The sequence below is a fragment of the Hakea prostrata genome, chromosome 7, assembly GCF_041222555.1.
Source record: "Hakea prostrata isolate BN-2017 chromosome 7, UWA_Hpros_2, whole genome shotgun sequence".
Taxonomy (NCBI): domain Eukaryota; kingdom Viridiplantae; phylum Streptophyta; class Magnoliopsida; order Proteales; family Proteaceae; genus Hakea; species Hakea prostrata.
The window spans coordinates 71,578,313-71,594,406 of record NC_142606.1 but is presented as its reverse complement, the minus strand read 5'-3'; the positions used below and the strand labels follow the sequence as shown (position 1 = coordinate 71,594,406).

The 16,094-nt window shown below is 38.2% G+C and overlaps 1 protein-coding gene across 1 annotated transcript; it reads right to left on the bottom strand.

Annotated features, from left to right (window-relative positions):
- Nucleotides 1–10,237: 10,237 nt before the first annotated feature.
- On the bottom strand, nt 10,238–16,032 carry LOC149011967 (zinc ion binding protein). The gene is made up of 6 exons (XM_089164015.1): nt 15,743–16,032; nt 15,571–15,645; nt 14,688–14,818; nt 13,917–14,397; nt 11,178–11,291; nt 10,238–11,094 (listed from the first exon to the last, which is right to left on the bottom strand). The coding sequence occupies exons 1-6, from the start codon at nt 15,827–15,829 to the stop codon at nt 11,032–11,034; spliced, it is 951 nt and encodes a 316-aa protein (XP_089020141.1). The 5' UTR covers nt 15,830–16,032; the 3' UTR covers nt 10,238–11,031.
- Between the last annotated feature and the right edge of the window lie 62 nt (nt 16,033–16,094).

The window sequence follows — 16,094 nt, the reverse complement described above, 5'->3', positions numbered from 1 at the left end:
TCTTTAGAAAACATTCGGAAGACATTAAGGATCTCTGTTTTTTTTTTTTTCAATTTTTATTCTCTATGCTTATTTAAAAAAAGGAAATTTTCATCTCAAACCCCTGAGATTTGGTCTTTGTCATTTTTATTCGAAAAAAAATTGAGACTTTGCATCTGTCTCCCCTGAGTTATAGAAAAAGTCAATTCAATGACAAATTATCGTTTCTATGACTGATTTGTCCTTATTCTTTTTTCTTCTTTTTTTTTTTGATAATTTTTATCTGAACCTTAGGTTTGGTTTATGTCATTTTTAGTTTAAAAAAACTAAGACTTTCAATTTGCCTCTCTTGTACTATAGAAAAAATCAATTGAAGGACAAATTATCACTTTTATAATGAATTTGCTTTTTTTTTTTTAATCTAAAGTTTTTACATATACACCCCCACCTGCCATGAAACTCAAGACTCTCCTTTTAGTCCAAAAATTATAGAAAAGTCTTAAAATTCAAATAAATTTATATTAGGAACAAATTACCCTTATATGTTAAAATGACTCAATTACCCCGTAGCTTAAACCCTACTTGCAAAGATAAAACTTAAATGGAGATGGGTGCTTGTTAGGGGTGTCAATTTATAGCCCAAACCGCACCGGCCCGTTATAGCCCGAAACGAACCTTAATGGGCCGTAATTGGGTGAGGGTCGTGGAGCCCGCACCAACCCGAAACCGAACCGCAACCTGTTATAACCCGTTTTGTAATTTTACATTAAATATTATTTGAATTATTATATTACCATTAGGTAGTTGGTATAGACAATTAAAAAAATTAAGCATGAATTCAAATATCAAATAGTCATTTTACTACTTAATATTTAGGTTCTTGATTTCTATAGAATGGGTGGGTTTTTTTTTAATGGAAATTGACCAATAGCAACTTTGCTTTCCATATAATTTTCACTTTTGTTGTAAGATGCTCAATTGTTTATTCTTGTTATTTTTCTTACACATCATAAATCTCTAGTCAACCCGAATCTAAATCGTTACCCCAAACCGTTAGTTAGCCCGAACCCAAACCGCACCAAACCGAAACCGGCCCAAAACCGCCCCAAACCACACCGTTGACACCCCTAGTGTTTGCTCTTTGGTTGAGTTGAGCAAACGGAAAGTGAAGAAGATGGGTGAAGGGGGAATCTCTTCATCCATCTCGGCTAAGATTTTACTTTGCAAATAAGGTTTAAAATAAAGGGTACTTGAGTCATTTTAACATACAAGGGTATTTTGATCTTATTTTAAAATTTATTTGAATTCTAAGATTATTTTTATAATTTTTTGACTAAAAAGGGAGTCATGAGTTTCTTGGCAGGTAGAGATGTGTATGTAAAAAAATTAAATTAAGAAAAAAAGGACTAATTGGTCATAAAAAGTGACAATTTGTCTTTAAATTGACTTTTTTTATAGCATAAAAGGCAAATGCAAAGTCTTAACTTTTTTGAGCTAAAAATGACATAAACCAAACCTCAAGCTGTCCAGATGAAAATTACCCTTCAAAAAATATAAGTATAAGAATTCATTATTAGTCAAGAATGAAAAATGGTTTGGTGAAGTTGTCAAAAATAAATTATGAAATGAAAAATAATTTTGACATGTCAAAATAAAAAATTGTTAGGAAATGATAGTGAGCAAATGAGAAAAGAGAAAAAAAAAAAAAGTATGGTTTCTTATTAAAAATGTATATTGACTATTTTACCCTCATCTTAACTATAAAATTTGAAGTAAACCTTTGTATAGATGAAAAAAATGAAATTATCACCATAATCCATAATAGACAAAAAGTCTACTATGGATTTTGGAGGCTTTTCTATTATTTTAACTAAAACCAAAACTGATAGATGCCAAACATTTTTAAATAATGAAAAATTCTCATAATTGAGAATGATAATTGATACAAAAGAGAGCCTAAGAAAGTGAGTTTTAGGTGAAAGTAAGTTTGTTTATTTTGTTTGAATCCCCGGCCTCCAAGAGCAAAACTTCGTATTTAAATCATGTATAAGAGCTATCCTAAGTAGTCATAGCCAAGCCATTTATGTTCGGATAACAATTGTCTTGAGGAGTAGTTAAGGTGCACATAACCAAGTCCTTTATGTTCGAAGCCCCTTAACTGTGCCTAATATTCTCCTGTCTACTATATGTACTTCTAATAATTTATAAATATATATTATTTTTCTGAAGGAGAAAAGAAAAAAGAAAAAGGTACGCTTGAGCTGGTCATAATGTGTATATTTTTATGTATATTCATTTGTCTTGTACAAAAATGGAAATGTGTCTCTATACAAACAGGTAATATTAAGAGCAAATTGCACTGGCATCCCAAAATAGAGGCCTTAAAGCATTGACACCCATTACCAAAAAAAAAGCACTGACACCTCACTTTATGTTTAAAAAAAGTAAGGACCTCAAAATTGAATTTTTATTAAATATATTTGTCAACTTTATCACTAAAAAATCCAGATACTGTTTATTATAAAAATATTTTTATTGCAATTTCCTTTAATATTTTTATTTGATTAGCCATGTTGATTGTAATCACTAGGTATGATGCTAACTGGAAACTAGTTACGTTTTGTCATCAGGTTATCGTTGTTAGGTGCTTGCATCTCCTTTTGCCTTTGTAACCGATAAGAGAGTCAGAAGAATATAATAGCAATCTATATGACATGGTTGAAATTAATGAATCTTTATATGTAGGGAAATTGGGGGTGAGGATATTACATATGCCACCAGTAAGGATTGAACCCACAATCTCTCCACTGAGATGTGACATTCTTAACCACTCCACTATCTTTCCATTGGTAGTTGATTCAGTATTTTGCCCTCGAGGAAGAAAGGTTTGAGGAGGTACATGGAAAGAGCACCAAGTCCCCTTATGATCCTAATTCCTAAAGCATGTTGCAACGTATTTCGCTAGTGTGCAGCCCCTTTAACATAAAGATATTTTCTAGTGTATTTCATACGACAATTAAGAATACTAAGCACACATTATTTTGAAGCAACTTACATATATATGCCCTATTCATAAACTATCCCTCAAATTTTATTTTTTTTTAGCTTAACAACATTTGTTTAAATAAATAAATAAAATACTTGTCCTTGCTAAATTTTCTTTGTAAGTTAGGAAAAGTTTGAAAACCTAAAAATCGTTCGTTGTAATCCACCAATAAAAAATGGAACGACCTTCCCCTCTTATGTCTTCTTATTTTTCTAAAACTCAAAATGAAACAGGGTATGAGGTTAAAAGAACACAGTAAAGGAATTTTAAAAAATATAATAGATGTTAAGTCATACTTAAGCCATACGTAATAGAAAATTTTCCAGAGGGTGTAACATAATACTACATAAACCCAAGAGGTATATATGTAATTTGTGTTGGTGGAAAAAATATTATTAGCTCCATGGTCTGTTCTTGATCTAGCCCTTGCTCCTGAGACCAAAACAAAGTAAAAGTGAGCTGTCTCTGAGGATGGGAAGCTACCTCCAACGATCGATTTAGTCCAGGCCAGCAAATCAAAGACTTTATTGAGGAGTGAAAACTCAAAAAGATGATAAAGATCAAGCTCTTTAAGAGTTAGAAAGCTAAAAAGATTTGTGGCTGAAAATGTTCAGAGCCTTACCCCATTCAAGCTTGGTGAAGGGTTATATAGTTGATTCATACCTCCAAAGATAGCACGCTTCTCAGCCTCTAGATGCTCATGTGATGAGATGGAGGGTGGAGATGACTTATGCAGTTTAAGGACCCAAGATGCGACCAAGGGAGTCGCCTTAGCCATCCGGGGGTTCCATCAGCGGGGAACGCACCTGTCATGCCTTTCTGCTGATGTGACTGAGGCCCACAAAAGAAAAGGGAGGCCAAGCAAGCCGCCGCCCCAGGGCTCGAGAAGATCCTTGAGTGCAAAGTCTTCTAGCGTCTACAGCTGGAGCTCCGAGCTCATTTAATATGGTCTTGCCACGTGGAGCCTCTTTGCCAAATCACAGATTGGTGACTGGCTTGGGCCTTTAAGCCACTTATCGGCCTGTGGGTCTTTGGTGAGACATTAGCCAAAGAAAAGCCCAAGCCCAATATGTTGTCAAGGTCTGGCCCAGAAACCGGTCCTTTAGGTCATGGAGAGTGCATGAAAATAACGATAACAATTTGTCATTTCTTTTTTGTATGGATTTTCCAGAGGGTGTACATAATAATACATAAACCCAAGAGGTATATATGTAATTTGTCATTTCTTTTTTGCATGGATAACGATGAGTTTTTTTGTTTTTTTTTTTTTTGAGGTTCATCCGGGCTAGCTTGTGCACACCTTGATTACATCCTTAGAGGGAGGTTTGTCATTCGCAATGGCATGACCTCTACTAAGAAGTATGAATCTTACCATTCTACCAACCCTGCATTGACAAATAAAGAGGAGTTTTATGTTAAGACGGTATAACTAGCCAAGTTGCACAAGCTTCATGACTCGTGAAGCCATGGAAGGGTTTTATATATGTGTTCTCTTAAGAATGAGATCCATGGCTTCTAGTTGTGACTCTCAATCTAAACTTGTTGAATATCATCTTCTTGAGCAATTGTAATTGCTCTACAGATTGCTAGGAGTTCACCTTGTCGGACCAAACCAAAATCCTCTGGTATAGCCAAAGTTTGCCTTCAGTTTTCTTGTGTGATCTCTAAGTATGATACCTAAGCATCCCATTGAGCAATTTATTGTCTGAGCAACATCATGTTGATATTCACCATACCTACGGGAGAATTAGTTCATTGTTGACATTCATTGTGGTTCAACATTGGTGACTACTCTATATCAAGTCTTTGCTGGTAGTTGAGTAAAATTCAAGGTATGCTTTCATTGCCATAGTAATGACCCAAAAAGTGACCATGAATTTCGGTTGAAGAATCAGTCATTCTTATTTCCTAGCATGCCAAAGACACCAACAGACGAGTGACGCTTTTGATAGATTGACCAAGCTTGTCTATCTTGCTCGAAGAAGTTATCCCCTTTGCATTATCCATTATGTCAATCTTAGTGTTGTTGGAGGGGTGTGTTGAAGAGGGCATCCCAACCAAATGCTTATTGCAAGAAGTATATGATATCCTAACCCTATCACAGCCATACATCACCCACAAGTTATGTCCATTCGCATCTATCAAGCATGAAACTTAGAGCTAGTAATAGTTGCTTCATTATATGTTCTCCTTGAAGAATAAAAATATGGGTTTTTGGTTAAGTCCAAATCAAGCGGCTCGATTATCTAATTCTAGACGTTCTTCCGTATGTGCTCTTTGTGATGGATCTTGTCAATGAAGTTCTAGCTCTTTGTATCCTCTCTTACTTCTTAGCTGATAAATTATAAGTATATTTGATTGTAAGAATTCTTCCTTTGTAGGATCCCAAACTTGTTAATCCTCCTCTACAAAAAGGCTTAGTGAAACATACAAGTCTACTTCAATATCTTTTATACGAAAATACCCTATTTACAAAACAACATGCCATCAATGTGACACATGACCAATAAAATATGAAAAAAAAAGGGGAAAGATTGCAATCAATGGGCTTAGAGAATTGAATTTATAATATAGTAAAGAAGGGAAACAAAAAAAAAATTTGGATGAATAAAATATCATTGCCAAAACTCTAAGAAAGGGAAAGAGTAGAATATCCCAGGTATGAGAGAGGAATGGCCCAACCAAATGTTCGTGTTGCTCTCATCCCCAATTTTCTAAATCAACCTTGAATAAATCACCTTCCTCCCTTTAAAAAAAAACGAAAACCCCGTGTCCAACCCTAAGAGGGATTACTCCCCAACCTTGCAATCATGGAAAAAGGAAAATTGTATGTGAGAAAAATGGATTTTACAATTGAGCTTAATGCGACTTAGAATTCAACCACATCTTCCATGCTACCTTTGCAAGGCTCTATTTTGTAGCCTTGTATCCTTATGTTATAATATTGCATCTCGTATTCATTCTAAGGGATTTAAAACTTGTATTTATAAGTGATGTTACAAGGGAATGATGCGATGCTACTATGGTACACACGAAGAATGAAAGAAAAAAAGAAGCTAACTAGGGGATCCATTAGTCAACTTGCCTTTTTATTCATGTGAACAAAGTGTGAGATAAACTCTTGGTAAGAACGTCAATTAACTAATCAACTGTAAAAATAAAACAAACAGAGAGCTGCTGAGAAGCAATCATATCATGAACCAAATGGAAATCTATCTTGAAATGCTTCATATGAGCATGAAAGATTGAGTTGGCAACAAGATAGGTAGCCCCAGTGAATACCATTTCAAATCACAAGCTTATTATGGAGAATGTTGCATCTAGAACTTCTTCAAGGGCCGGATACTGAGATGACCACCTTAAGAACTCCCCAACCAAGTTGGAATAGCTGAGATGCTTGCACTCACAAAGAAAACAAGAACGGACCGGCTAAGTTTTGGCTGGGGAACCGCCTCCGATGCCCAAGTCAACCTAGGTAACAATAAGAGTTCTCGAGAGAGTTCTCAAGACGTAATGAATAACTCGTAAGATGAATCTCATACCTTTCTCCCTGTAGGATGTGAGTTTTTATAGAAGATACCTGGAGGCGGCGTTTCCTCGAATCTCGTATAGTTAGTTGAAGAGTGGGTGAGATATCTTCAAAATAGGATCCCTTCTTTGGCGGGCCAGATAGAGATGTTATTCGCTTGTTTATCTCCCCAATTCTCGGAACGGATATGTTAAGTAGTTATTCATAACTAACTCTTTTGACATAGTCTAGAAGGTCTTCTTGAACTTACTTCAAGCGTGGCCCTCAAGGGATGGGTACGCACTTCCCGAGGGGGTCCTCTTTAACCTTATGAAGATGGGGGACACACCAGCCCAAGTGGGGGTGTGTGTATCTCCCAAGGGGCCTTCGTGATTCATGCTCTCCACAATAGAGAAAAACACCAAACTCCTGAATAAATAACGTAGCCATAATAGCTCAATAGTGGCAGAGGCAACCATGTGATACCTAGCCTTAGTTAAGGAGCGAGAAACTGTTTTTTGTTTATAAGAGCTCCAAGCAACCAAATCATACCCCAAATGGATAGTATATTCTATAGAAACTTGTGATCATCAGGATTCCTGGCCCTGGCCTAGTTAGCATTTGTATAGGCATGAAGAGCTAATGAAGATATAGGACAAAGCTTGTTGGTAGACATATACTGTAGATAGCATAGCACACAATTGGCAAATATCCAATAAACATTAGTATGACAATGCACATATTGAGCAAGGTGATTAGCCACAAAACCAAGTCCGAACAAGTAACCAATGGACATTGTGAAGCCCGAGTAACATGCTGGAATTCTCAAGCATCTAGTAGAGGAGTTCCATAATCCAAAACAAGAGAAGAACCAATGCCATGGGAGTGACAACTAGTTTACCATCATGTTGGTGCTTTTGAGGAGATCAAGAATATATTTCCCCTAATGTGAATGAAGACCATTAGGTCTACGAGAAACCTCCAAACCAAGAGAATAGCTAAAAGTGCCTAAGTCTTTAAGAGTAAAGGTGGTTTACATACAATCAGCTAACTAGGGGTGGACTCAAGATTTAATATTTGGGGCCGAATAGTGAGAGTCCAGATCATCTCATTGTCGGGGGAGCACTGAAGATCCATTTTAGCTGCTCAGGAAGTGACAAGGATGTAGTCTGAGTTTCTTTACCTGAAGGATGACTTCCGGCGTCCCCCCTTCCTCCTCTCTCCTCCCCTCCCCCTCATCAGAGAACCTTGTTGCCTCTGAATTCCCCTCCTTCCCCTCATCTTCCACTCCTTCACTGCCACTTCCACAACCATGAAAATTGCTTTTCTCCAACCCCTCTCCTCCCCCAACCTCATTCGATTGCTCTCACTCCTTCTTTCCTCCTTTGCTCTCAGCCCCCTATCCCCTTGTTCACTGCCCTTCCTCTGCAACCAAACCCGGATCTCTCCCTTGGAAGTTGGTTGTTATCGGCCAATTCCTTGGTCCTTGTCCCCCCATCAATGTCATCAAAGCTTCCCTCTCCAAGCAATGGTTCACTCAAGGCTCTTTAGAAAATTTTGCCATCGACTCTAGTATTTTTTTGTTTAAGGTTCCCTCTTCCGCCTGCAAAGCCAAAGCTCTTGAAGGTTCTCATTTGTTTGTTAGTAAGGCCCCTGTCTTCACCAAGTCCTGGGAGCCTTCAATGCCTTTTCGTCGAGACTCTTTTAGCTCCCTTCCCTTGTGGATTATTCTCCCTAGGCTCCCTCTTGAATTCTGGAGCCCTAATTGCCTTAGCCATATTGGCTCAGCCCTCGGTCACCCCCTTCGTGCTGACCCTAAAACTCTCAATTTGCAATGTCTTTCTTATGCCTGAATTTGCGTGGATGTTCTTGCTGACAAACCCCTACCCCCTTGCATCTCCATTGAAGATGATTTTGGCCTCCACTACGACCAAATTATTGTCTATGCCTGGATCCCTAATAGGTGCTCTGCCTATGCTTCATTTGGACACGACGATGTGCTCTGTCTTACCGCCTCAAACTTTCAGGCAAACTCATGCTTGAAGATCTCGTGCCTTCTGTCCAATTGGGTTTTCACTTGCTCGTGTGCCATCGTCGATTGATGAAAAGATGTCAACCCCTGCAATTTCTTCTGCTCCCTTTTGTCTAATTATAGATAGACTAGAAAAATGCTCCATTGATGTTGTTGCTGGAGCCACTATCGGCGATGTTCAAGTAGACCTGTAAATGGATAGCCGAAATCCGCCTCCGAATTCGCATTCATATTATTTTCTAACCAGAAAATATCCGTATTCATCCGCTAAGCAACTGGATTCGAATTCGGATAATTGCTTATCGGATCGGATAATATCCGGATAAATTTTATCTAGATAGAGTAAAGTATTTAACATTGTTTCTTTAAAAATAGATGATAATCGGATTCGGATAGCAGTATTCGGTAATCGGAAATTAGAAATTTATAATAAAAAATGTAAAAAAGTGACAATTATCAATCAATAATCGGATATTTTATCGGATATCCGATAAAGTTTTGGATTCGGATGCCTTCTCTAAATTTTTGCAGGATTCGGATTCGGATAGCGGATTTGCTAATCGGATTCGGATTCGGATACTGGTGTATCCGAGCTGAATCCGGTCCGTTTACAGGCCTATGTTCAAGCCCTTGCAAGTTCTGCTACTGCCTTCACCCACGTTGATGCCACATCCGTCACTGCTGCAACTTGCCCTCTTCCCTCTTCGGGTTGTCTGGATTCTGCCTATGACTCATTCAGGAATCCCTCCTCTGATAAGCCCTCTGAATCTCCAACACACTCACCATTTCCTCTAGCTTCCCATCTCACCACCGGCATCATTCAAACCACTCCACTTTCTACCCTGCCTGAATCTTGTTCGGTGCCGGTAGGCACTTATCGGAGGCGTAGATCTAGGCAAAAGCCTACTCAAATTGCTGCTTCTGTGAACCCCTTCTATGAATCTCTGCCATCCCTCGACTACCGAGAGCTCTACTAGCCCTGCCGCTGCCTAGAATCCAGCCTCTTCCACTGTCATCGAAAGCGCTTCTCCCAACCTCCTTGAGTTGTCGATCCTCTCCCCTGATCCTTGTCCCGAAGCTTTCCTCTTCCATGAAAAATCTGCAGCCGAAACCCCTGACCCCTCTTCTCCGACCTTGCTTCTTTCCACTTCGGCTAAAATCATTTGGAAGACACGTTCACCAAAATCCCTATTTCCCCTCTCTCCTCTGCCTCCCACAATCAGACTAACTTGACCACTTTGCCCCTCTCTACGCCCCCCTCTTTGGGCCCCTTGACCCATGGGCCTCAACCTTCCCTCAATCCCAACTTTGTTCTAATTTCACCGTTGTGCCCCTTATTGGGCCCCTCAGCCCATGGGCCTTCTCCTCCCATTCCCTGCTCTAATCATAACTCTCCCTTCTAGAACCGCTCATCCCAATCTCCAGCTTTTGCTTGCTCTCCCAACCCTCAGGCTTGTGGCTCAATCCCTACCAAAAGCGATCCGGATCCTACTCTCTCTCCCCCTTTGCATGTCCTTGACCACGTTGAGCATCGTAGAAGCAATCGCCCTACTAAAGAGCACAACCCTTTTGGAGACGACTTCTTGGTGGATATCAAGTCCTCCGAGAAAAAGAAAAATAAGAAGAAATCCGCAATTTAGTCTCTTTGGCGCTGTTCGACCCTTTTTTCTTTGGGCTCCGCCCTTGTTGCATTGTATTTGTTTTTAGCCTTTGCTCTTTATTTATTCACCAAAAAAAAAAGTCTCACTTTTGAATTATATTATCATGTTTCAAGAGCACAGCCATCTAAAGAAACTGTGGTAATTGACACTGTAAAATAGCTCCTTCGAATGTAAAAAGACAGTTTGTACTCAAACCACACTTTCCCTCAAGGACTGCAGTCTGCAGAAAACTATTCAGGGTTGCCACATCAAACCAACATGTACATAAAGACAAGCAGAGGAAACATCAACAGCAGAAGGAACAACCATAGCTGAAATAAGAAATGGTAGCAGAAATCACCCCAATTCCTCTGGGTCACGTTAAAGGATGCAATTCCAAGTTTGACAGATAAAATAAAGAAAACCATTTCACTGCCAAATTCAAACGTAACTCAACTTCCTAATGCCAATTCCCCATGAATTTTACAAACCAAATACAAGACAGCTTTCAAAAACAAGGGTGAAAGGATGAACTGAATATGGATTCAACAACAGTATCTCCGAAAACTTTCCAATGCTTAGAAAGACTGGAGAAAACAAAAATAAGAGACACCATCTAAATCATAGTGCCTGCGTATAATCCATAATAAGTATGCTGCAAACTAGATCTCAATCAACCTGGTTCCTAGAGCATGGATATAAATTCACACGACAAGCTAACTGATTCGTGCAAAAATGAACAAGAAATCTCTGGAGCCCGTAAACAGCATCCTCCTACTTGCCGCAGTTGCCAGATTCTGTTTTGGCACTGCCAGAAGGATCAGCTTCAACTGTTTGACACCAAATGAACATGTTTGTCCTGGAGCATGAATCTTGAACTTGAATTTATCTGCAACAAAGAGGAAGCTACTAATGTATCCTCATAACTTGCAAAGGAAGTGGAAACAGTGTACCAGGGTCCTTGTTTTTTACCTTATGCACAAGCATGCTTTTTGTTTCATCTTCTTCTTCAGTGGCACCAGACTCTTTTAGGGCTTTGTATACTAGTTTTTGCAGCTTTTTCAGCTTCAGTTTTCCATCAGGATTCTAGTTTACAAACAGAGCAAATTAAATGAATATATTGATAAGAAAAGTCCACAGAGCTTAGTATTACTATTCAAAGGCTAGTTTAATATGGGAATCCTTATTCTCTCACTAATTCAAACAAGTACAAGTTTAACCATATATAAGCATGTTTTATTTCACTTTTTTTTTTTTTTTTTGGGGGGGGGGGGGGGTGGTGTTCTTCCTTAAAGATAGATGATAGGATTTATTGATGAAAAAAATGGTTGAGGTGTTCTTTTCATGTTGATTGAGTTAATTAGGAGCTAAGTTCTACAAGAAGTAAACTATTTTCTCTTACTCTACCATGTTGGATTAGGAAAAGGATTTATTGAAGAAAAAAATGGTTGAGGTGTGCTTTTCATGTTGATTGAGTTAATTAGAAGCTAAGTTCTTCAACAAGTAAACAATTACTTTACCATGTTGGATTAGGAGGATACACTGGTCCAGTAAAACTTTCAGAATTAATGTAATTTCACAGTATAATTTAGTTTATCGGATTGAAGATCGTTCGCTTCTAATAATGGCTTAACAGTCAGGCCCTAACATTGTCATGGTGGATCGTACCCTATCTCTTCCTTTTCCTTTGTAAGTTCCTTGCTATACACAAGTACAGATAATGGGAATTTTTCTTTCATTCCCCTGTACTACACTCTGTTACTAAACCCCCCCCACTCGAATTTCACACCAGAATCTCCTCCCCACCCTCCAAAAATAGCACCAAACTCTTACCCTGAAACTATTAAAACCTAAGTTACCCCTTTATTTTTCCTAACCCAGCTGGATTACCCCTTTATTTTTCCTAATCAAGTTGCTTTCTCTCTATCAAGTTTATTCAGCTCACATCATTTATTTCAAACTTATAACTTGAAGCAGGAAGTGGAATACATGGGACTATCCTATAGCTCCTTCAATCTACCTTTTCCAATCATCTCGAAGTGGGAAACTTTCCTGTATAATCAAATGAATTATCTCTTACTCAATTCATTTTTACCATTCTGTTATTTACTTATTTGGTTTTTGTTCTTTTTTCCCCAGATCCATCTTCACTGTTGTTTGATCTGATTCGCTGTCCCAAATCAAATACAGTTCTGTTTTTTTCTTTTTTCAACCGTGCTTGTTTAAACTGAATTTGTTCTTGATTCTATTTACCATTGTTTTTTATTTTCCCGCTGTTTCATTTTCCCCAAGTGTGCGTTTTGCCATTGTTTGCTATGCTTTTTTCTTCCTATATATTTGTTTTTACTGTTCCAGCCAGCCATTGATGCAAAGTACTGGATACATTTTTAGCACCCAAGGCTATTATTACCAGCAGCAACATGTCAATTCTTTGTTTTTGCTGCTGTAACCTGACTAGCAGTTAAAACTTGTATTTATATTTTTGAGAACAGTTAATGAAACTTGGATCAGCAGTCTGTTTCCATAATGTTAAACTCAGTAGTGACCATTTAGCCGCTGATGCACATTTCATGTTCTTGCAATATCCACATAGAAAATTGGACCAAATGACACAAGCTGGAAAAAAATGCAGAATGACAAATTGATCTGAGAGAGACTCTGGCAACATAAGAAAGAGGACACAATGAGGATAGAAAAGAAAGAATAGTAAAACGAATAGAATGAGAAATTCAGAACAAACAAAAGAAACAAAAGAGATACCGTTGGAAAAAAATGGTAAAACAGATTGAAAGTGTAAAGGCACTGCTGCAGATTTTGGGGGTGGGGGGTTGGTAAATTAGATCAAGAGAGAATCAGATCAAATGACAGCCAGAAAACAGCATTTGATTTGATTTGAGAGAGAGAATACACACCCCTCCCTCCCTTTCCCCAAAACAAACCACACATAAAATGAATTGTAAAACAAAGAGATAATATCTTTGACTGAACGGCAAGTTTCCCTCTTCACAAAGATCAGAAAAAGTAAGTCCTCAAGGAAGTATAGGATAGTTCCATTTATTTCATTTCCTGGTTCAGGGTTTAGGTTATAACCTATTCAATATGAAAGAGAGAAACTGGCTGGATTAGAAAAATAGAGGGGTAACTTAGGCATTTGACAGTACCCCCCCCTCTGGAGGGATAAAAGTTTGGTTTTTTGGGGGAATCAAATGCAAGAGTTTGAGTCAGGGTGTGTTACTAAATTAAGTATGTCAAAGCAGACTAACAAAAAATTTCCCATATATGATATATCAGGTACTTCTTCAACTTCTAGTTTTTGTGATTTGCTGATTCCCTGGGATTTATCACTGGGTGTTTGTTTGTGCTATCCTATGTCATAGTGGCTGCTAAAACAGTGAATAAGCAATAACAATCACATTATCACATTGGAGAGCTGATGACATCCCTAATACAGGTCTGCTCAAAACTCACTCTTTACAAAAATGTTGACAAATTCATATGATTAGAATGATGCATTCATCAATAACTTTGTTTAAATTACATGCCCAAAGATATTAAATATCCAGAGGTCTCCCAGTGATTTCCTTCTCTCATTGCTGATTAATAATTTCTTCTTTCCTTCCCCTTCCTCTCTATTATTATTCTTTTAAATGTAAGAATGCAGGACATTAGACAGTTCAATAACAAAAGAGGTTTAGATAACCATAAACTTACTGATTTTAATGCTGAAGTAATCAGCTTCTTCCACTTTATCTTCTTCTTAGCTTCCGCAGTACAGCCACCAGCATCCACCTTATCATCCTCAAGCAAAACTGAAGCTCTCTTTTTCTTTGATTTGCTCTCAGATTCTTCTCCAGATATTTTAGCTTGAATAACTTCCCCATTGTTCAAATCTCCTGGAATGTCAGAATCATCAAGTTTTCTTTTTCTCTTTGATGATGGATTTTCATCAGAGATGTCAACTAAAACACCATCTTTTGGTGGATCTTGCATTTTTTGTTGCTTGACATCTTTCATTGCAAGCACTTCTTCCTTCTGGGGATCATTGATCGGTTCCTTCAGAGTAGGAGCAGAATCTTCCGTCTGTGTTGTTTGTTGCTTGCTATTGTGGAAAGCGCGGGCTTTTGCCCTGTGTTTCTTTCCGTCTGCATGCAGTAGTAAAGTTTGCTTACTTGTAGCACTGGCGTTACACAGGCTGCAAAGGTTCATTTTAAGGAGAAAAAACTTAAGACACTATCAAATGTCAAAACAAAAAACTTACCCTGAGAATGAAATTTAACAAAACCATGAGTTAATTATGTGCGCATTTTATTGGATCTAATGATTACTCTTGGGGAAAAGAAACAGAAGCTTGACCAATGCATGCTATATCATGTTATCAGGCAGATAATGGACCACATGGTTCTTTAGTAATCAATATATTGATTTAAGTGTTTTGCCACTCATATCCACACACAAGTAAAATCAGCATTAGGTGGAACTCACCTACAAAACCAGGGAGGACGGGAAGATAACCCAACATTTACATCAAAATCAGGTTTTGGCTTTGAGTCACTGGTTGGCTTAGCCGGTGTATTAGATGAAGCTTTTATTTGCCCTTTTGGACCATATTTCTCCTGAAAAAAGAAAAGAACAACAATTTCAGTTAACTCCCTCTAGCAAATAAAAAAACTATGGTACGCAAAGCAAAAACCATTTCAAATTGGATTCTTGAAGTCTCTCTACCCCAAGATAGTAGGCAATTAACAATAAGCCAGCGCTACCACAAAGTGGCACCAATTAATCAAACAAGCTATTCAATAGAAGCTACCTTTACGTTGATGAAGAAATCAATCCACTAAATATGAATTGGCTTTGAGACTTTTGAAAAAGTTCTAATAAAACGAATAGCTACCAAGATGACCCATTTTTATTTTTTTCAAGTAAAAATAAACAAGATATTCACTCAGTTTGACTTTAACAATGGGAATAATTTATCACAACATATAAGAAATGCAGTCATGAGTACTTTCTGGTTGTTGTTACCCTATGATCAAACCCGGCGTCCTTTAGTTTTTGTGGCATTGATCAAGCATAAAACAGTTGGTAAGACACTAGAGTTTCCAGTCTACCATGTCAAACGGTCAAAATCATAGTGATGCTACTGCTGGGAGGACTTTTGCGCATTAATCAGGTAAAACACAATTGCAAGGGGCTATCATTAGGACGTCAAATAAATGGAAGCTAAATACTACAAGTTGGAACCAGAGAAACATCAAATAAAAATGAAGATATAAGAAGTTCCAATTTAATGACAAAGCATGTGACACGGTTAATGAAATACTGAATAGAAACAGTGAGATAAGATAAACCAATACGGTGCACGAACCGCTTCTGTAATGCACTGATTGTGACCTTGAACACTCTGTTGCCCAAATGTCTCTCCGCAATCTATGCAGGATAACTACAATATCATAACGATTCCCAAACAGAGAAGAACTCAATCAGTATGATAACACGGGACATGAGACGGCTGAGACAAGAGAAAACAAGTTAAGTACCTTGTAAGCAGAGCAGATCCTGAAATGGTTCGCTAACTTCGGCTTTTTCAGGTTCTCGCCGCAGTCCTCGCACTGGAACCAAACCATTCTTGCTTTGCTCTGCGAATCTAATGGACGCGGTAGTCTCTTACAACTCTGCAACTTCCAGTTTCGATACAGACAATAGCTCAGGCTACGAGTCGGGGTTTTGCCTTGCTAGGGCTTTGAGAGAAAGAAACAGGGTTTTGTTGATCTTATTCCGTTTCGGATCGGTCAGTATCCATCGTTCTGTGTTTCGGCTTTTGCGGTGAAAAGTTAAGACGAGTATCCGGTACAAAATCGGCTGATACAACCTCTTACAACAAGAAGGACA

What these genes read in the sequence shown, in the direction of transcription:
- LOC149011967 (XM_089164015.1), bottom strand. Translation starts at nt 15,829, where the DNA reads ATGGTTTGGTTCCAGTGCGAGGACTGCGGCGAGAACCTGAAAAAGCCG. An exon ending in GGATCTGCTCTGCTTACAAG is followed by an intron (nt 15,646 to 15,742) that starts GTACTTAACTTG and finishes ATGATATTGTAG; the next exon opens with TTATCCTGCATAGATTGCGG. An exon ending in CGTCCTCCCTGGTTTTGTAG is followed by an intron (nt 14,398 to 14,687) that starts GTGAGTTCCACC and finishes GAACCTTTGCAG; the next exon opens with CCTGTGTAACGCCAGTGCTA.